The sequence below is a fragment of the Alosa alosa genome, chromosome 24, assembly GCF_017589495.1.
Source record: "Alosa alosa isolate M-15738 ecotype Scorff River chromosome 24, AALO_Geno_1.1, whole genome shotgun sequence".
Taxonomy (NCBI): Eukaryota; Metazoa; Chordata; class Actinopteri; order Clupeiformes; family Clupeidae; genus Alosa; species Alosa alosa.
The window spans coordinates 27,376,817-27,398,044 of record NC_063212.1 but is presented as its reverse complement, the minus strand read 5'-3'; the positions used below and the strand labels follow the sequence as shown (position 1 = coordinate 27,398,044).

At 41.4% G+C, this 21,228-nt stretch overlaps 1 protein-coding gene and 1 long non-coding RNA gene across 7 annotated transcripts in view; one reads left to right on the top strand and one right to left on the bottom strand.

Annotated features, from left to right (window-relative positions):
* Window positions 1-523: 523 nt before the first annotated feature.
* Window positions 524-21,228, bottom strand: part of pde5ab (phosphodiesterase 5A, cGMP-specific, b) — a 107,264-nt gene continuing 86,559 nt past the window's right edge. For all 6 annotated transcript variants that reach the window (XM_048236576.1, XM_048236571.1, XM_048236573.1 and 3 more), the window contains exons 14-22: window positions 13,382-13,507; window positions 13,167-13,261; window positions 12,829-12,916; window positions 11,757-11,857; window positions 7,518-7,595; window positions 5,869-5,932; window positions 4,784-4,858; window positions 3,801-3,884; window positions 524-2,827 (exon numbers count right to left, since the gene is read on the bottom strand). In XM_048236576.1, coding sequence (XP_048092533.1) covers window positions 2,705-2,827; window positions 3,801-3,884; window positions 4,784-4,858; window positions 5,869-5,932; window positions 7,518-7,595; window positions 11,757-11,857; window positions 12,829-12,916; window positions 13,167-13,261; window positions 13,382-13,507 — 834 coding nt within the window. In that variant the 3' untranslated portion in view covers window positions 524-2,704. The remainder of the gene's footprint in view (window positions 2,828-3,800; window positions 3,885-4,783; window positions 4,859-5,868; window positions 5,933-7,517; window positions 7,596-11,756; window positions 11,858-12,828; window positions 12,917-13,166; window positions 13,262-13,381; window positions 13,508-21,228) is intronic.
* On the top strand, window positions 18,136-19,337 carry LOC125289622. Its single transcript, XR_007192658.1, has 4 exons — window positions 18,136-18,221; window positions 18,572-18,710; window positions 19,030-19,080; window positions 19,236-19,337. It is a non-coding gene; the product is annotated as an uncharacterized LOC125289622 (long non-coding RNA).

The following is a 21,228-nucleotide window of genomic DNA, read 5'->3' as shown; positions in this document are numbered from 1 at the left end:
CACATGATTGGCTCAATGTATTTACATGTCGACGCTTTGCCGAGGAAGGAGTGTGATATGTGTAGAAAACTTCCATATTGGCGTTACAAACTAACCCCATGCATTTCTATGGAGGATTTTTTGAGTGCTGTGTCTCATTAGAAAGTCTCTGGTTTCAGTTAGGTGGGGCCAGAGGGTTCTAGAGGTGTAAAGAAGAAACCTGTTTTATATTTGGTAAATAGACAACATAGTATGTCTGATCTAGTAACCCCTCGGTACTGCATAGTATGCCTGATTTAGTAAACTGTGGTGTGTGTGTGGTTGGTGTCTGGTGTGTGCACGGATCTCAAACAGCCCTGCGCTGATTGGACCGGAAGAATCAGAAGATTCGCCCCCAAAAGGTGTCCTTGGAACCAAAAACCACCTGAGAACCCCGTTTTTGCTACCGATCGCCATACTGTGGTGGATTAGATAGTCTGGAGTGAGGTGTGTGTGTGTTCATCCAGTCACACAACAACACAATAATGACCACACATACACGCTGCAGTTTTGTATGTTTAAAAAGAGAAAAAACATTTGACAGGTTCATAAATAAAGGCTCTGGAAAAGTTCAGTAGAAAATAGCAGCCCTAGTGACAGCCCTCTACAAAGTGCAGCAGCTCCAAGAGACAGAGCTTCCAGGAGAACATGTGAGAACATCAGCCTGAGGGGAACCCTTCCAGGGTACGGAACCTGTCCAGAACCCTTCTTGGTCTGGCGTGGAACCATTTTGGTCTGGTTTAGACAGTTTTGGATACAGCACTGGTTTGGTCTGGTGTAGAACCGTTCTGGATACGTTTGGTCTAAATTTAGACCAAAGCAGTGTTTGCCAGAGAACCAGAGTGTGTGTGGTCTGTTCCCTCCATTGTGTATAAAAATAGACATGCGTCACTTCTGTTATGGCTTCAGTTTGGGTCCTTTTGCATTTGCCTGACAGCTGTTACACACACAGAAATAGTGCTCTAATGTTGCCTTACAGCTGTTACACACACATACACACACAGAAATAGTGCTCTAATGTTGCCTTACAGCTGTTACACACACATACACACACAGAAATAGTGCTCTAATGTTGCCTTACAGCTGTCATGGCTTCAGAAATAGTATTGTTCATGTTCTCTCACACACACATATTCACACAGAGACTGAATGAACAAATGTGTTCTTATTTGGTAATCACGTTGGCATTGATCACAGAGAGCTGGTTTCCCTGGTGCCTGCCTGCTTCACTGCGACTTGTTTAGACCTCATTCAGGGACATCAAACGGTCGCCCGCGTGTGTGTGAATGGGAGCACACTTTAGCATCCCCCACCTGTGTAAGCACATGTGTACGCACACACACAGTGACTGAATAGGCAACACCTGCTGAGAGACGAGTGTAAAAGAGCGGCCGACCTGTGAACTGTTTTATGCCTCACCAGAGATGGAGCACACACACACGTGCACACACTCGCGCGCACACGCACTCTCACTCTGGTTTTGCTGTGATTGACATGGCAAACACCTGATTGCTGGCGTCCTCTGTCAAGTGGAAATCTCTGCTACTGACTGACTGAAGACTGCGTTGGTCATGTTTAGTTTTGGTTGTCAGGCAGTAGAGGATTCTGGTACGTATTTGGCTGGGATTCGTCCCTAATCTGCTTTAGATTCTGGTCCGTATTTGGCTGGGATTCGTCCCTAATCTTTAGATTCGGCTGAATGAAGCAAACGTGTTGTCACATGTTCTCGTCTGGAAGGCCACTTCATGTGTTTTATAGATAATAAATGTTAATATAAGACGTATGTGGCACAGTAAAGTGACAAACAAAAAACAGTCTTTCTCATGAAAAGTGTTACTAACATACATACACACAGATATGTGTGTGTTTAGACCGGTGTTCACACGCACACACAAACACACTCAGATGTGTGTGCACATGCACACTAGGGTGTACCTACCTGCTACACTGTTACACTGTAATCTAACATACACACACAACGGTGTATGTAGAATGTTAACATACACACACACACACACACACACAGACGTGTGTATGGACATGCCCTCTTGGGTACTCCTAGCTGCTGCTACAGTGTGGACGATGCTGTGTGTGTGTGTGTAAACATTCTGAAATGTTGTGCTATGTGTGTGTGTAAACATTCTTAAATGTATAAATAACTTCCCTGTCAGCTACCTGTGAAAGTGAACTGCACAAACTTACAGTTTAAAAAATAAAACTATGGCAATAAATAAAGCTTAGTGTCAATGCCACCTCTTAGTGGGGTTGGGGGGTTTTGGGGGGGCGGGCTGTCAGTCTCGCGGTGGGTCCAATCGGGTCCTCTCTGGTGCCGATCAGGTCGGGACTGAGCGGGTGTCCTGGTTGTGGGGGATGGGAAAGGGCAAGAGGGTGCACTGCTGGAGGGAGGTGAACATGCCCAAAGGAATGTGATCGTGTGGAGTTGGACCATGTTGAACATGCCCTTGGAGGGTCAAAGGAACGTGGACAAGGGAATAGGAACACACTCTGTGGAACTTTGGGAATCGGAACACGCCCTGTGGAACTTGGGGAATCGGAACACGCCCTGTGGAACTTGGGGAATCGGAACACGCCCTGTGGAACAGGAATATGCCCTGTGGAGTAAACAGACACAAACACACTCTCGGGTCGTGCGTATCGAGTGTGACCCCTGCCCCCCGTGCATGTCTCACAGGGAGCCGTTGATGAGGTCAGCCTCGTCGCCCTGCTCCGCCAACAGCTGCCAGTTCTGCCTGTTCTTCCTGCAGCCCTCCAGCAGGGGGAGGCAGTCCTCAGACAGGCCCGACAGTGTCTGAGAGAGGGAGAAAGAGTAACACTGTGTCAGGCTCTGGACTTGGTACCTTAGTGACCGCATGCTCTATGATGATACTCAACGTTGCTGAGCAACAGTAGCAGGTGTAACTATGTTTACACTATATGTGTTTATGGAAGAGGCACAGGCATGGTGAGTGCTGGTTACACAAGGCAAGTTTAGGAAGCGCAGCCGCTAGCTTGGAACTGGATCCGCTAGTTTGGGACTGGTGCCGCTAGTTTGGAACTGGAGACACTAGTTTTCGGACTGTAGACGCTAGTTTGTTACTGGATCCGCTAGTTTGGGACTGGTGCCGCTAGTTTGGAACTGGAGACACTAGTTTTCGGACTGTAGACGCTAGTTTGTTACTGGATCCGCTAGTTTGGGACTGGTGCTGCTAGGTTGGGACTGTAGACGCTAGTTTGGGACTGGAGACGCTAGTTTTGGACTGGATCTGCTAGCTTGGGACTGGCTTTTTTGGGGTCACTTGAAACTTGTGGAACTGATGCTGCTGGGTGCTTTAGTGCTGTGGTGTTAATTTGGGAAGTGCTTCTTTTGGGAGTTTCTGGTGTTAGCTTTGTTTGGGGGTTTCTGGTGTTGGGTTAGTTTGGGGGTCTCTGGTGTTGGATGGATCCGCTAGTTTGGAACTGGAGAGGCGAGACGCTAGTTTGGGACTGGAGATGCTAGTTTGGGACTGGTGCTGCTAGTTTGGGACTGAATCTGCTAGTTTGGGGGTTTCTGGTGTTGGGTTAGTTACCGTGTCATCACTGCAGCTGAGTAGACACTTTCTGTGCAGTCTCTGTGTGAGGGACCGCTGAGATGGGTGAAGCACTCGTGTGTTGTGGGTTTCATTTTGGGGGTGTTTGTTGTTGGTTTCATTTTGGGGGTGTTTGGTGTTGGTTTCATTTTGGGGATTTCTAGTGTCGGCTTTGTTTGGGGGTTTTAGGTGTGGGTGCTAGTGTGAGCTGCTCACCTCATAGAGCTGAGTGCAGATGCCATCGATGAAGGACACCTGCATGCTGGGGATCTTATCACGCTTCTCCCGGTTCATCAGGTCCTGACGGATAAGAATGTTAATATGATAGTTTGTTTGTGTGTGTGCGAAACTAACACACAGAGACAAACATCATCCAAGAACGTACATACAACATACATGCAGCATACACACAGACACGCAAAAACAAACACCCTCACTGCAAAAAATAAAATCTAACCAAGTGTTATTATATTAATCATATTAATTTATCAAAAAATCTATTTGGTATTGTTTTTAGTATGAAAAGACTTACCTAGCGCTCTCTCGAAAGATAATTTTTACTTTATTTGAGAAAAGACTTATTTTAAGGAGTCTTATCAAGACAAATTTACTCAACACACTGGCAGACAAATTTGCTTGTTTTCAGGATAAGACATCTTAAAAGAAGTCAAACTGTTATTAAATTAAGTCAACTGATTTTACGAGAAAGCGCTAGGTAAGTCCCTTTATAATAAAAACAATACCAACTAAATTTTTTGAACGTAAGATTAAAAACACTTGGTTAGATAAGCAGTTTTTGCGGTGTTCATCTAGATTCAACACTAGACAGTATAGGTGCACGATGCTCAGTGTTCATCTAGATTTAACACTATAACATCATCAGTAAATTGATATGTAACTAGACAGGATAGGTCCGCATGATGGGCTCAGTGTTCATCTAGATTCAACACTAGACAGTATAGGTGCACGATGCTCAGTGTTCATCTAGATTCAACACTATAACATAACTAGACAGTAAAGGTACGCACGATGCTCAGTGTTCACTATAACATAACTAGACAGTAAAGGTACGCACGATGGGCTCAGTGTTCATCTAGATTCAACACTATAACATAACTAGACAGTAAAGGTACGCACGATGGGCTCAGTGTTCATCTAGATTCAACACTATAACATAACTAGACAGTAAAGGTACGCACGATGGGCTCGATGTTCAACTCTCTTCTCTCCTTGTCTCCTTGCTCAAAGAACTCCGTGGCCACCAGCTCAGCTATCTGAAACGCAAAAGCAAGATGAACAACTACGTAATGCAGATGAACAGCTCCGTAATGCAGATGAACAGCTCCGTAATGCAGATGAACAGCTACGTAATTTGAGCCTCTCCTCTTTGGTCTCCTGCAGCTGAGTGACCTTGAGCAGAGTGACCAGTTCTCTGCTCTGCCCAATCTGGCGATGAGAGCCGTAAACGAATGAAGGACTGGGGCCACCAAAGTGCCCGTTAATAAACTCCAATCAGCGGAGTGCGGCAGGGCCTAGCTGCATCTGTGCTGTGTGTGTGTGTGTGGATGTGTGTGGGTGGGGGTTGTGTTTGTGTGTGTATGTGTGTGTGTTGTGTGTGTGTGTGGGTGGTTCAGGGCAATCAACACAGGAAACCCAGCCTCAAACAGCACAAGATGTAATTATTTAGCCCAATACAAACAAAAACAAACACATTACATTTACATAGTGCTTTTCTCCACACTCAAAGTGCTTCATAGTGAAGCAGGAACCTCACTAACCACCACTAATGTGGAGCCCCCACCTGATGATGCAGGCAGCCATTATGCGCCAGAGCGCTCACCATACACCAGCTTGGGGTGGAGAGTGAGGGAGTGAATTAGCCAATTACACTGGTAATTAATAACTTCAATAGTTTTCTCATGTGAAAACAAAGGACGAAGCCGAGACAATATTTATTTATCTGACTTCTGTTAACTCCTGTAAGAAAATTCTGACTGATACAAGTGACCCTGTTCAGAACAGGTTAGGTTAGTCATTAAACTTGAACTGATGCGGATAAATTGTAGAACTCACTCTCATTTTAACAGACCAGGTTAGTTATTCACTAGTTAACTAACGCTAACTCGTGTGTAATGTGAGTGCACCGTAACTCTAGTCCGAATGTGTTAAGTGATTAGTCGTTATCTCATTAACTGGTGTGTTAAGTGGTTGCCGGTAACAGGCCAGGTTAGTCGTTATCTCATTAACTGGTGTGTGAAGTGGTTGCCGGTAACAGGGGACTCACCTTCTTCTGGACTGGCCAGGGTTTGGTGATGGCAGAGATGTCACAAGCCGTCATCAACATGGACCTGCAGAGGGGAGCCACGCCTCATCAGACTCAACATTCTCACTTACTGATCCAGCACATGCGTACACGCACACGCACATACACACACACACACTCACTCACACACACACACACACACACACACTCCTGTCAGACATCAAACTCAACATTCTCACTTAACTGATCCAGCACACACACACACACTCCTGTCAGACATCAGACTCAACATTCTCACCTACTGATCCAGCACATGCGTACCAGAGCCGGACATTTACTTGAGGACAGTACTTGAGTACAATTTTGAGGAATCTGTACTTTACTCGAGTATCATTTTTGGGGAGTACTCATGACTTTACTCAAGTACATTTGAGAGGCAAATATTGTACTCTTTACTGCACTACATTTCTATCCATAACCGTGAGTACCCGTTACTACTTCTAAAAAAAAAGGAAAAAAGAAAAATCTAGAAAACCCTCAATTTGTTGTTTCCCTCTCAAACGTGATTGGATTGTGCAGCCGCCACTGATTGGGACAGCCTATCAGCAATCACCTTCAGCTTTCCGCCAAAGTCAACTCCATGGTCAGATTTAGATAAGAGACTTAAACCATGGATCTAAACAATGGATGAAGACGCCCAGCAGGTCCATCCCGGGAATGTGCCAACCTGTGGCCCCACCTCGCCAGACTATTTCAATTTTCTGAACAAGTTAATGATAGTTTTTCGCTTCAATTACAAAATAGTATTTTGTATTTGAAATATGTATGATTGATTTTACTTCCAATTAATTTTACATTCTCCAAGGTATTAACATTAAAATTTTTCATAATTCCATGTAGGACGTTTCTGTACATAAATGTAAGCACTGTGGCAGTAGTAATGCAATATTTAGAAAATGTACTCTTGTATTCTTGATACTCAAGTATTTTTAAAAACAAGTACTTCAGTACTTTTACTTAAGTAGACATCTGACTGTTGTACTTTTACTTGTACTTGAGTAAAATTTAGCAAAGGGTATCTACTTTTATTCAAGTAATGAAGCTGTGTACTCTGTCCGCCTCTGATGCGTATACACACACACACACACTCCTGTCAGACATCAGACTCAACATTCTCACTTACTGATCCAGCACACACACAGACACACACACACACTCCTGTCAGACATCAGACTCAACATTCTCACTTACTGATCCAGCACACACACACACACACCCTGTCAGACATCAGACTCAACATTCTAACTTACTGATCCAGCAGCACATGTACACACACACACTCCTGTCAGACATTAGACACAACATTCTCACCTACTGATTCAGCACGTGTACACACACACACTCCTGTCAGACATCAGACACAACATTCTCACCTACTGATTCAGCACGTGTACACACACACACTCCTGTCAGACATCAGACACAACATTCTCACCTACTGATTCAGCACGTGTACACACACACACTCCTGTCAGACATCAGACACAACATTCTCACCTACTGATTCAGCACGTGTACACACACACACTCCTGTCAGACATTAGACACAACATTCTCACCTACTGATTCAGCACGTGTACACACACACACACACACACACACACACTCACCTGAGCAGCTCCCTGTGATTGCCATCCTCCCACTCAAACTCATTGCTGTGGGCCAGATCAAAGAACTCCCCCCGCTTCCTGAGAGAGAGAGAGGGAGAGAGAGAGAGATTGAATTGAGAGGGTGTGTGTGTGTTAGAGCGGTTCTCAATCGGTGCGCACTACAGTGCCGTGAAGAAAAGTGAGGTGTGTGTATGTGTGTGTGTGTGTCTGTGTGAGAGAGAGAGTATGTGTGTGTGTTCTGTGCGGTGAGGAAAAGTGGTGTGTGTGCCGTGGGATTTTGAGGAACCCAATGCATGTTTGTAGACTACAGGCCATGTGTTTTTAATCAGAACCCAATGCATGTTTGTAGACTACATGTGTTTTTAATCAGAACCCACTGCATGTTTGTAGACTACATGTGTTTGTAATCAGAACCCAATGCATGTTTGTAGACTACATGTGTTTGTAATCAGAACCCACTGCATGTTTGTAGACTACAGGCCATGTGTTTTTAATCAGAACCCAATGCATGTTTGTAGAATACAGGCCATGTGTTTGTAATCAGAACCCAATGCATGTTTGTAGACTACAGGCCATGTGTTTTTAATCAGAACGGATGTAGATATCATATAGATATTCATAAAGCGGTTGTTAAAGAGTAGCATATTGTATATGTGTAATGTAAACCCCTGTTATAGCCTTTATTAGAAAACAGCCTACCCCAAATTATTGCAAAGCTAGTACAAATCGTATCAATAGGCTTAGGAACAACATGATGAAAACCTTGGACTTGACATAGCTTCATTTCCCCGGGGATCTTAAGCTACAAGCTTCATGTTAGCATGTTTTCCTTTCAAATGCTTGGTGAGGTTGGCAGCTGAGTTAAGGGCAGTGGGCACAAGTGAGGTTGGCAGCTGAGTTAAGGGCAGTGGGCACAAGTGAGGTTGGCAGCTGAGTTAAGGGCAGTGAGGTTGGCAGCTGAGTTAAGGGCAGTGGGCACAAGTGAGGTTGGCAGCTGAGTTAAGGGCAGTGGGCACAAGTGAGGTTGGCAGCTGAGTTAAGGGCAGTGGGCACAAGTTTCTCGCCAGGGCACAGTGTACACCTTACATTCACATTCCTCCCCTTAGTTTCAACGAGTTTGAAGTAATGTGAATACCTTCATCCCTCAATAGTTAGGGTTGTCGTCTCGCTTGCTATGATTGCTCTTCATGCTACCAGCCTCTGTCACGTACCGTGTGGCGCTCATGACTATCGCGCAAGTGCGCAGCTGAGAAGGTATTGTTGCTGTCAAATCTGTCCCTGGGGAAAGTAACGTTGCGGCAAATTGAAAAAGGAACTACGTGTCATTATCAAATTTTCAGTAAAAGATCTAAGTCCGAAAAAGTATTATGTTACTTTTACAAACGTTTTGTCAAACTGGGGTCTACCCAGGTAGCAACCGAAAAGATCTAAGCTTTTCAAGCGTTTCTCTATCCCACTGTTATTCATAGGGAAGCACTTGTGTCAAGGCAGCTTAGTTAATTTGTTTTTTTGTAGCCTAGACCCAGGTCCCGAATTGGCTGAATGAGATTTTGAATCGAGGTTTTTGTGAGAGTGGTGAATTTCATCAAGACCCGCCCTTAAAAGCGTGTCTATTCTCCGCACTTTGAGAGGAGATGGGAGCTGACCAAAATGCTGTACTGTTTCACAGCGAGGGGCAAGGTGGCTTTCCCGAGGTAAAAAGTGCTGTCGCGTGTTTGCTCCGAGTCGCCTCTTCTTGGAGGAAGAGCTTATGTTTTGAATCTGCAAGCAGGTTAACTAATGAACATTTCTTGGCTAAGCTGGCCTATCTTAGCGATATATTTGGAAAGCTCAATGAGTTAAATCTCCAGTTACAAGGCAAAGACAAGCACCTAGCAGATAAGATCACTGCATTCAACAAGACGACTGTGTGTGAGATTAGGTGCAGATCTATTTAAAATCATTATATTCAGCACATTTGTAGACCTATCATATGTTGACTATTGATGAGATTTGTATCATATGTTTATGATCCTATTCACTATTCTCGACAAAATTGATAAAAATAAATATTAATAAAACAATTTTGAAAAAACTTGTTAACAATTGGTGGTGTTGGGGGTACTCCGGAAGATCATAATGTCTCAGGGGGTACATGCCTGTTAAAAGTTTGGGAACCACTGGGTTAGAGTATTGTGATGGTTATTATACATGTTACTGTAACGCGTTACACACAACACTGGTTAGAGTATTGTGATGGTTATTATACACGTTACTGTAATGCGTTACACACAACACTGGTTAGAGTATTGTAATGGTTATTATACACGTCACTAACCCCCCATTTTCTGGTTGCTAATCACACTATTTTAACATGTTTTGAGAGGGACAGGCCCATCTTTTTTCTGACGCACCTCACGTTACCCCATGCATTAAACCTATGTCACTGCTTGAATAAATGAAAAACATAGCCTACTGAACATGGGCATCGCCATAGTTCCGCGATGACAATGAAAACGCTTAGCCTACTTGGTTTCTGACAGAAATTACGTTTTGTGCCAACATACTGTAGAAACACAACCACGGCCTTTATTTGGTGAACGGAGGTGCAAATCATCTCCTTTACTTTCTTTGGTCATTATATAGTCTCGATTCATTTTAACCACAAAACGTTTTGCCGTTGTCACATTTACAAATATGCAATTTACCTTCGCTATCAGTGATACTTTTGCTACAAATCGCAATTGAGTGCGCATTTAATGTTATGCCACATTATTTCCAAGAGGCCTTTAAGGCGGGCTAATTTCTGACTTCACTAGACTATAATTGCATTTGTTTATGTTGTAAGGCGTGAAGAAATGAAGGACATCGGGCAATAGCCAGGCTACTATATAGAAATACTTTGAGTCGGATCTGCTCCACCTTTCCACCAAGTTTTATGAAATTGTGCCCGTGTTTTTTTGATATTCTTGACAGAAACTATTTTGTGTGGTGCAACCCTGTTAAATATTAGTAGGCTAGTACATAAAACCCAACGCGTGGCAATTTAAGTTGAAACTAAAACTATGGCACTACGTTCAGCTTATGTACTAATGTAATGAATTAATGTAGCCTAACTTGTTCAATGGGCTGAGGTGCAGTGGCTGCAGACTAAAGCAACAGAGGATGCAAGAATGGAGAACAGCTCATGCGCCTAGAGATTAGGCCTACATTTTTTTAAAGGGCCAGTAGAAGTCCGGCCCTGCTTGGGCATGGTGAAGAGCCCTGGTGTCTTGATATTCCACCAAGACAAATGGATGTGGAGATGGGCGCAGAAGAATACTATTACATCTCGAAGTCTCGTGAACTGTTTATCACAGCAAACAGTGGCTAGCTAGCACCGTTCAAAAGCTGAGAAAAGGCTCTTTCATGTGACACATGTGTGATGAGTAGCCTACTTCTCGAGGAGTTCAACAGAGAAGAATGGGTGAATTTGGACATACTTTATATGCCTTGTAGTGAAGCTGAAGCTGCCAGTGCCATGCTGCGCGGGGAGACTGTGCTCACTGGTAGTTATTATAGGTAACTTCAAATCAGCGATATTTACCCTTATAGGCTACTGCACATTACACGATCTGTCGCGAGATGATCCGCAGCACTGAAGTGAGAAATGATTGAACTTTTGTGTAGAGTATGTTGAGCATTTCAGTCATAATTTGACATTGGTGTGGACACGTCCTTCGGTCCCCACGTAAATCTACGCCCCTGGTTACTGTAACGCGTTACACACAACACTGGTTAGAGTATTGTGATGGTTATTATACACGTTACTGTAACGCTGATTTGAGTATTGTGATGGTTATTATACACGTTACTGTAACACGTTACACACAACACTGGTTAAAGTATTATGATGATTACTGCATCATGCATCTCTGTGCTAGACTATTAGGATAATTAAGAATAATAAGAATTTATAAATCAGCCATCTTTGGGACTCTCACACTCTTTGAGGCAGCTGCCTCTGACACACTCACCTGCCCTAAAGGTGTGCGTGTGTGTGTGTGTGGGGTGGGGGGCTTGGGAGGGGTGAATTGGAAACATGAGTTGACATCACCTAGTCAGATAAGCTTCAAAATAGACAGACAGACAGATGGACAGACAGAATAGACAGGCAACCAAGTGGCACCTACTTGATGTAGAGAGCCAGGCAGGCAGTCAGACAGACACACAGGCAGACAGACAGACGGACAGACAGACAGGCAGCCTTGTGGCACCTACTTCATGTAGAGAGCCAGATCGGTGGCCAGGATGGCCTTCTCAATCATCTTCAGAGTGGCCTTGTACTCTTCTAGAGACAGACCACTCAGGACCTGGCTGCCCTGAGAAAGAAAGAAGAAGGGAGAGGGAGAGAGAGGGAGAGAGAGAGAGAGAGAGAGAGAGAGAGAGAGAGAGAGAGAGAGAGAGGGGGATGGGAGGAGAGAGGAGAGAGAGGAGAGGGGGGATGGGAGAGAGAGAGGGAGAGAGAGAGAGGGGAGAGAGAGGGAGAGAGAGGGAGAGAGAGAGAGAGAGAGGGAGAGAGGAGAGAGAGAGGGAGAGAGGGGGATGGAGGGAGAGAGAGGAAGAGAGGGGAGAGAGAGGGAGAGAGAGGGAGAGAGAGAGGGAGAGAGAGAGAGGGGGATGGAGGGAGAGAGAGGGAGAGAGAGGGAGAGAGAGAGGGGACGGGAGGAGAGAGGAGAGAGAGAGAGAGAGAGAGAGAGAGGGGGATGGGAGGGAGAGAGAGAGGGGGGGATGGGAGGGAGAGAGAGAGGAAGAGAGAGAGTGTGTGTGGAAGAGTCAGATCAAAGTAACAGAGTAACGCAAAAGACCTTCACTCAGCAGTATTATGCCCATGAGTAGATAAGACGGCTGGGACAGATACCTGCAGTGTGTGTGTGTACTTACTGGGCTATTGAGGATCATAAGGCGTGTGTGTGTGTGTGTGTGTACTTACTGGGCTATTGAGGATCATAAGGCGTGTGTGTGTGTGTGTGTGTACTTACTGGGCTATTGAGGATCATAAGGCGTGTGTGTGTGTGTGTGTGTGTGTGTGTACTTACTGGGCTATTGAGGATCATAAGGCGTGTGTGTGTACTTACTGGGCTATTGAGGATCATAAGGCGTGTGTGTGTACTTACTGGGCTATTGAGGATCATAAGGTGTGTGTGTGTGTACTTACTTGGCTATTGAGGATCATAAGGCGTGTGTGTGTGTGTGTGTGTACTTACTGGGCTATTGAGGATCATAAGGCGTGTGTGTGTGTGTGTGTACTTACTGGGCTATTGAGGAGCATAAGGCGTGTGTGTGTACTTACTGGGCTATTGAGGATCATAAGGCACTGGTCAAAGTGGTGATGCTCCATAGTGGAGTGGCAGTACAGCTGGGCGAGAGGGTGCTCACTCCTGGAGACACACACACACACACACGCACACAAACAAAGCTTTTACTCTCCACACACACACACACACACTCACAAAAACAAAAACAAAGCTTTTACTCTCGACACACACACACACACACACACACACTCACACAAACAAAGCTTTTACTCTCGACACACACACACACAGAAAACAAACAAAGCTTGTACTCTCAACACACACACAAACAAAGCTTTTACTCTCACACACACACACACACACACACACGTACCTCTTTATGTAGGAGTTGTTGACCCCTCGGTGGTCCAGGTCGTGGCTGAGAGTCGCAATCATCAGGGCCAAGATCTCCAACTCACTCATCTTATTCTACACACACACACACACACACACACACACAGACAGTCACAATACTATTACAGCAGTAGGACATTGTGTGTGTGTGTGCGTGTGTGTGTGTGTGCGTGCGTGCAGTGTGTAAAGACTGACCTGTAGTTTCCCAGAGCGCAGCACAGCGAACATGCACTGAGCGGTGTTGAAGGCGTGTCTCCAGTTGTGATAGGCCACGTTCTTCCTGTAGTTCTTCTTCACACTCAGAACCCACTGACTCAGATTCTGAGACCAGAAGAGAGAGAGAGAGAGAGAGAGAGAGAGAGAGAGAGAGAAGGAGAGAGAGAGAGAAGGAGAGAGAGGGATGGAGGGAGAGAGGGATGAAGAGGGAGAGGGATGGAGGGAGAGAGGGGCGGAGAGGGGGGAGGGAGAGAGAGAGGGATGGAGGGGGGTGTAAAAGGGGAAAGATAGACAGAGAAAGAGGTGAATAGAGTGAAGAGAGGAGGACAAAGGAGAGTGTTGGTGCAGTGTTAATCAGATCAGATGCCCACTGCAGTGTTAATCAGATCAGATGCCCACTGCAGTGTTAATCAGATCAGATGCCCACTGCAGTGTTAATACGTTTAATAAGGCATTAATCAGATCAGATGCCCACTGCAGTGTTTAACAAGTTTAATAAGGCATTAATCAGATCAGATGCCCACTGCAGTGTTTAACAAGTTTAATAAGGAATTAATCAGATCAGATGCCCACTGCAGTGTTTAACAAGTTTAATAAGGCATTAATCAGATCAGATGCCCACTGCAGTGTTTAACAAGTTTAATAAGGAATTAATCAGATCAGATGCCCACTGCAGTGTTTAACAAGTTTAATACAAGGCATTAATCCAGATCAGATGCCCACTGCAGTGTTTAACAAGTTTAATAAGGAATTAATCGAATCAGATGCCCACTGCAGTGTTTAACAAGTTTAATAAGGCATTAATCAGATCAGATGCCCACTGCAGTGTTAACAAGTTTAATAAGGCATTAATCAGATCAGATGCCCACTGCAGTGTTAATCAGATCAGATGCCCACTGCAGTGTTAATCAGATCAGATGCCCACTGCAGTGTTAACAAGTTTAATAAGGCATTAATCAGATCAGATGCCCACTGCAGTGTTAACAAGTTTAATAAGGCATTAATCAGATCAGATGCCCACTGCAGTGTTAATCAGATCAGATGCCCACTGCAGTGTTAATACGTTTAATAAGGCATTAATCAGATCAGATGCCCACTGCAGTGTTAATAAGTTTAATAAGGCATTAATCAGACCAGATGCCCACTGCAGTGTTAATAAGTTTAATAAGGCATTAATCAGACCAGATGCCCACTGCAGTGTTGGGAAGTGACAGAATGAGTGGAAATATATTTACATTAATGTATTTTGGCAAGTCAAAACTGCTACAACAAAATTATATGATATTCCATGACTTTACCCCTCAAAATGATAAAACAGTAGATATACCAGTTGTAGTATACAGTATTGTAGTATTTGATGTAGTATGTATTGTAGTATTTGATGAAGCATGGCACGGTAGCATTTGACGTAGCATATACTGTAGTAGCATTCGATGTCGTAGCATACAGCATTGCAGAATCCTTGATGTAGTAAGCATTGCAGCAGCATTTGGATGTCGTAGCATACAGCATTGTAGCATTTGATGTCAGGCATACAGCATTGCAGAATTTTGACGTAGCATGTACTGCAGTAGCATTTTGATGTCAGTAGCATACAGCATTGTAGTATTTTGAAGTTGTAGCATACAGCATTGTAGTGCATTTGATGTTGTAGCATACAGCATTGTAACTTGGGATGTAGCATGCATTGCAGCAGCATTTGATGCTGCATACAGCATTGTAGCATTTGATGTAGTAGCACACACAGTATTGTAGCATTTGATGTAGTATGCATTGTAATGTAGCATACAGCATTGTAGTATTTTGATGTTGTAGTATCATTATGATATTTGATGTATTACACAGTAGAATTTGGATGTTGTAGTAGTATACAGTGTGTAGTATTTGTGTTGTAGAATACAGTATTGATGTAGTATGTATTGCAGTAGTATTTGATGTTGTAGTATGTCAGCATTGTAGAATTTGGATTGTAGTATACAGCATTGTAGTATTTGATGTAGCATGTATTGCAGTAGTATTTGATGTTGTAAATACAATTATTGTAAATTTGGTTGTGAGTATACAGTTTGTAGTATTTGATGTAGTAAGTACTGTGCAGTAGTATTTGATGTTGTATACAGTATTGTAGTATTTGATGTAGTAAGTATTGTATACGTAGCATTTGATGCTGTAGCATTTGATGTAGTAAGCATTGTATGATGTTGTAGTATTTGGATGTAGTAGTATACAACATTGTTATTTGATGTAGTATGTTTGATGTAGCATACATTATTGTAGAATGATGTAGAGAAATGCATTGCAGTAGTTTGATGTTGTAGTATGGTATTGTAGTATTTGAAGTGTAGTATACAGTTTTGATGTTTGTAGTATACAGTATTGTACTCTTGATGCAGTATGTATTGCAGTAGTATTTGATGTTGTAGTATACAGTATTGTAGTATTTGATGTAGTAGTACACAGTATTGTAGTATTTGATGTAGTATGTATTGTATGTAGTATACAGTATTGTAGTATTTGATGTAGTAGTATTTGATGTAGTAGTATACAACATTGTAGTATTTGATGTAGTAGTACACAGTATTGTCGTATTTGATGTAGTATGTATTGTATGTAGTATACATTATTGTAGAATTTGATGTAGTATGTATTGTATTTACACAGTATTGTAGTATTTGAGTATTGTATTGTATGTAGTATACATTTTGATTTGATGTTGTACTATACAGTATTGTAGTATTTGATGTAGTAGTATACAATATTGTAGTATTTGATGTTGTAGTATACAGTATTGTAATATTTGATATAGCTCATACAGAAAAATCAAGGGAAGAAATATATTCACATATATGCAGCTACATCCAGCTTATATTTAAATAGATGGCTACAATATATTTAATACATATATAGTACAAGAATGTATATATGCAAGTATATGTGGGACCCAGCAATGTAACATATATGTGGATATCTTACATGAACATATATGGTGAATATATTCAATTAACTTATTTGCACACAGGCAGTGATGGGTGCGGTTTACAAAAAAGGCTACCTTCAACTTCAAAATACGTCGTCACTACCAATGTACTCTAAATGTCGTTGGAATAACGTTTAAAAATGTTGCAACTTTTTCACTAGTTCTACATAGCATAACTAACAGCCACTACTAGTCCAAATGTAAAACGCTTGCTCTGGTTAAGTGGATTGGCGGGAATATGAGGGCAAAACCAGCATTTTGCCGACTGACTGCATTAGTAAAACCTAACGCTAATGAGGAAGACTTTTTCAACGGCTCCTAACGTTATGGGACAACATCTTGCTAGAAACTATCGCGAATAATCAATTATCACCACTTTTGTTCAGAAATTCTAAAAACAACGATGTTTTTTTAACACTTCAGAATAACATTTTGCTAAATTAACTCCTGACATTTTCAGTAGCCATAGGTGTAGGATTTGAACAAAAATCTGGTTTGTTTGTTAACGGAGCATTTACTGCCTGGAAATATCCGATTTTGTTTAGCATCACTGAGTTATAGTGCTGACTCGATGGTCGCTTATTTACACCGCTTCAACGGGCAATACGAACGGGTTAGACAGAGAATTCCCTCGAAATTAAAAATTCCACTGAGCCCGCCGTTGTGTACACACGCAGCCTTGGCTACAACACCGTCTTTGAGTCACGTAAAATGTCATTTTGGTACATAATTAATTTAGATACACCTATGGTGTGGGTGGTTGGCGCTTTAGGGAGTCTGCTTCGTCTTGGTTTGTATAGAAATTCGATATTAAGTGACGATACACGCTAAAGACGGTGGAAATAATGGACCCACGGTAATGGGGAGTTCCTCCGACATGTGGTGGAGGGGGAGGAAGGCAGCCAAGAGGTAGTTGGCGGTTTGAGCCATGGTGGTCAAAATTGCTGGTAAGTAGAGATCTTCATTGTATGCTAAATTGCTTTCATATAACATTTGCAGAAGTTAATGTCCGAATTAAAAATGGTATTATTGGTGGAAGCTGGAAGCTAACCTTTGCTACTTTATGTAACATTAATGTTAGCATAAATTATCCAGCGCTAGCTTTATATTTTTACACCTGAAAGGGGTTTGAAAAATAAATTCACTGAGAAACGTTTGGACAATTAATGAAAACGACTTGTAATGACAGTGAAATACCAATTTAACCTGTCTCCCTTCCATATTTGGTAGTATATTTGCCTCTAGCATGTAGATTGATAGCTTCTATCTATGCCTATCTTATGATTTGTCATGCAAGACAGAAAATGTAACGGTTAACATTACTAGCCTAAGGTGTAGACATTCTATGCACTGTGGTTTAGCTAGCTAGCTGCTATTGTTGCATCATGGACAACACTTAGAGCTAACATTAGCTTTTTTTTTTTTTTAGATAGGATGTAATGTGGTAACGTTATGTGCTGGAGAGTATTAGAGTGGACGTGTAGAAATTGAAGACACAAGTACTGTGCTTAATTTCATGGAAATGGTATTGCAAGTTGTTGTTTTTGTGCACTATCAAACTACTTTGTCATGCTTTGTGCACTGACATTCTTGCAAAACCATTCACACCCATGCTAAATTATGGAAATGTAAAAGTTGTATTGAAAAGGACCATGTATGGTCATGTAGTGCATTTGAGCACTGACACCCCTTTTTTACATTTTTAGAGAGGCAACACTCCTCGAAAGCTACATCAAGGACAATCGGAGGATGGACCAGAAGACCTGAGACCCAAGACGACCCAAGCCCAACCCATAGTATGCTTCACTGACAAATGTTGATGCTTCATCACATAGACCAAAGGTAATCAAAATTAATGTTTACTTCATGAATATAACTTTTTTGTTAAAGGTCTATTTTCGAATGCAGAACATAACCTTTTGTTTCTGAGAATTTATACATTTGTTTGAGTAGTTTTGATCTTTTGAATGACAAGAAATTAGCTTCAAGCTACTGGGGACACAAAGTGAACTGAACATATACCTTTACAACCATATCGTTCTATGATGGTTGGTACAGCTTCCCTATAGTCTCAGATAGCAGTCTCGGATGGGAGACACTTCATGAGTGGGAACATCCCAGGACATTACATATTACGCGAGTATACCCTTTACCAACGCCACTCTCATTCATGCTGTTCTGTTCACTTGCAGGTTTCAGAGAAGGCTGGTAGAGCTCTCTATGAGTATGAGCTGTGGGAGATAACCAAGAACTGACAACCACCTACAGAAGAGGTGGCGATAATGGCTCTCCAAGAGGAGGTTGTGAGTCTGAAGGCTTTTATTCAACAAGGTTTGTAGAGTGTTTTCATACAGATGTGAACTTTTCCATTAAAATGTACATGTTTAACTTGAAAATGAAATAGCAGCTTCTTGGTTGTACAAGTTTAGTACAAATTTGAGGATGAAACTAACTTTTCCTTTCAGTGTGTATCTGTGTGCTTCTCTCTTCTGTGTATATATATATTCTGTGTATTAGTTGTGTTGTCTCATTTAAAAGTGTTAGGCTGTCTGTGTGGACTGCTTCCCATTTTTGCCTCACCTTCATAGATCTTTTCTGTGTTAGTAAACTGTAACTATTTGAGGTCCTAATTGATTGTGCTATTTTTTAGGAGGCACTTAGAGGGAATGCCTGGACCCTGAGAGGACTAAGACGATAATTGGTGAGTATATTTTATTTGTATGTCTTTCTCTCCAACTCACTTTGTATTTATCTCCAATTATCGCGATAACACAACAGTGTTTCCGCATTTTAGCATCTGTATTTGTGTCACTAACATTTTGCATGTTCTATTTGTATATGTTCTGTCTTATTCAGAGGCCACCCTGAAGCAGTTCCCAGGCCAGACACTCACTTCAGATTGCTGGGCCAGGCAATAAATGCCAAAGTGACAGAACTGAGGTTCCATAACAAAAACAAAGATTTTCAATAAAATAGAATAAAAGATAACAGAAGTGTTGTGTGTTTCTTCCTCTTTATACTGATACTATGGTTAATTGTAAGTAAACACAAGTGAAATATTTAATGATCAATGCGGAAAATATCAAACCATAGTAGAATATGAACTATATTAGATAAATATATGTCTGAAATATATAGATCATGTGATCAGAATCTTCATCAAGGGTCATGTGATCATGCTTCTTTCTGCCATATATTTAAATATATTTAATTATATGCATAAAATATAAGAAAGTGGCCAATATTGAATATTTACTTATATTTTTAAATATATTGATACATACATGGAAATATATGTATTTCACATAGATGTAAATATATTTATTTAACATAGATGTGCTTATACTGGAATATGTTCAAGCTGCATTTATGTGAATATATTATTTTTCTGTATGGGAGTATACAGTATTGTAGAATTTGATGTAGTATGTATTGCAGTAGTACACAGTATTGTAGTATTTGATGTAGTATGTATTGTAGTAGTATTTGATGTTGTAGTATACAGTATTGTAGTATTTGATGTTGTAGTATACAGTATTGTAGAATTTGATGTAGTATGTATTGCAGTAGTATTTGATGTTGTAGTATACAGTATTGTAGTATTTGATGTTGTAGTATACAGTATTGTAGTATTTGATGTTGTAGTATACAGTATTGTAGTATTTGATGTAGTATGTATTGTATGTAGTATACAGTATTGTAGTATTTGATGTAGTAGTACACAGTATTGTAGTATTTGATGTAGTATGTATTGTATGTAGTATACAGTATTGTAGTATTTGATGTTGTAGTATACAGTATTGTAGAATTTGATGTTGTAGTATACAGTATTGTAGTATTTGATGTAGCAAGTATTGCAGTAGTATTTGATGTAGTAGTATACAGTATTGTAGTATTTGATGTAGTAAGTATTGTATGTAGTATTTGATGCTGTAGTATTTGATGTAGTAGTATACAACATTGTAGTATTTGATGTAGTATGTATTGCAGTAGTATACAGTATTGTCGTGTTGATGTTGTAGTGCCTGGTATTGTAGGGTGATGTAGTATATGTATTGCAGTAGTATTTGATGTTGTAGTATACAGTATTGTAGTATTTGATGTTGTAGTATACAGTATTGTAGTTTTTGATGTAGTAAGTATTGTATGTAGTATACAGTAGGGGTGGGCGATATGGACAAAAAATAATATCTCGATATTTTTTGTGATTTTGACCGATAGATAATTAGTCAATATCCTTTAAAAATTGTTTTGTTAAAGTCTGAGTTACTTTACAGCTTATTATTTATGAATAGCATCATTACAATAATAACCAATAACCCTAACCTGTGACTTTTAACAAATCAACCAATGCATTGTCACTCTATGACACATTTCCAATTCTGCCCCCACTTGTGTGTGTGGCAATGACATGGTCTAGCCAGCTACATTAGAGAAGATGAATAGGCCTAACAGTTTCCCAAGAGAAAGTCTGAAGCTGAAGTTCCTTTCAAAACTTTACATAGGATTCACTGTAAAACTAAGAGCCGACCAACAGAGTAGCCTACATCTCAGTTATTTCCTTCTATGTTTTGTTTTAGAGCAATCACGTAGGCTAGCTTTATCAACCGTCTCTGCTAATGTGTTAGCTTATGGCTAATGTATATGAGAAATCCCATAGAGATGCTAACGGTTAGCATAATCGGTAAACATAGATATTTAGAGCGAACTTCAGTCCATTTACAAAAGAGTTACATGAGAATAGTTATTTGTTTACAACTGACTACTAAAATACTCAAAGGCTAATGTTTTCTCTCCATATAATACCGTGTAGGAAAAAACGTGACTGTCTCATCAATGCTACTTGAAC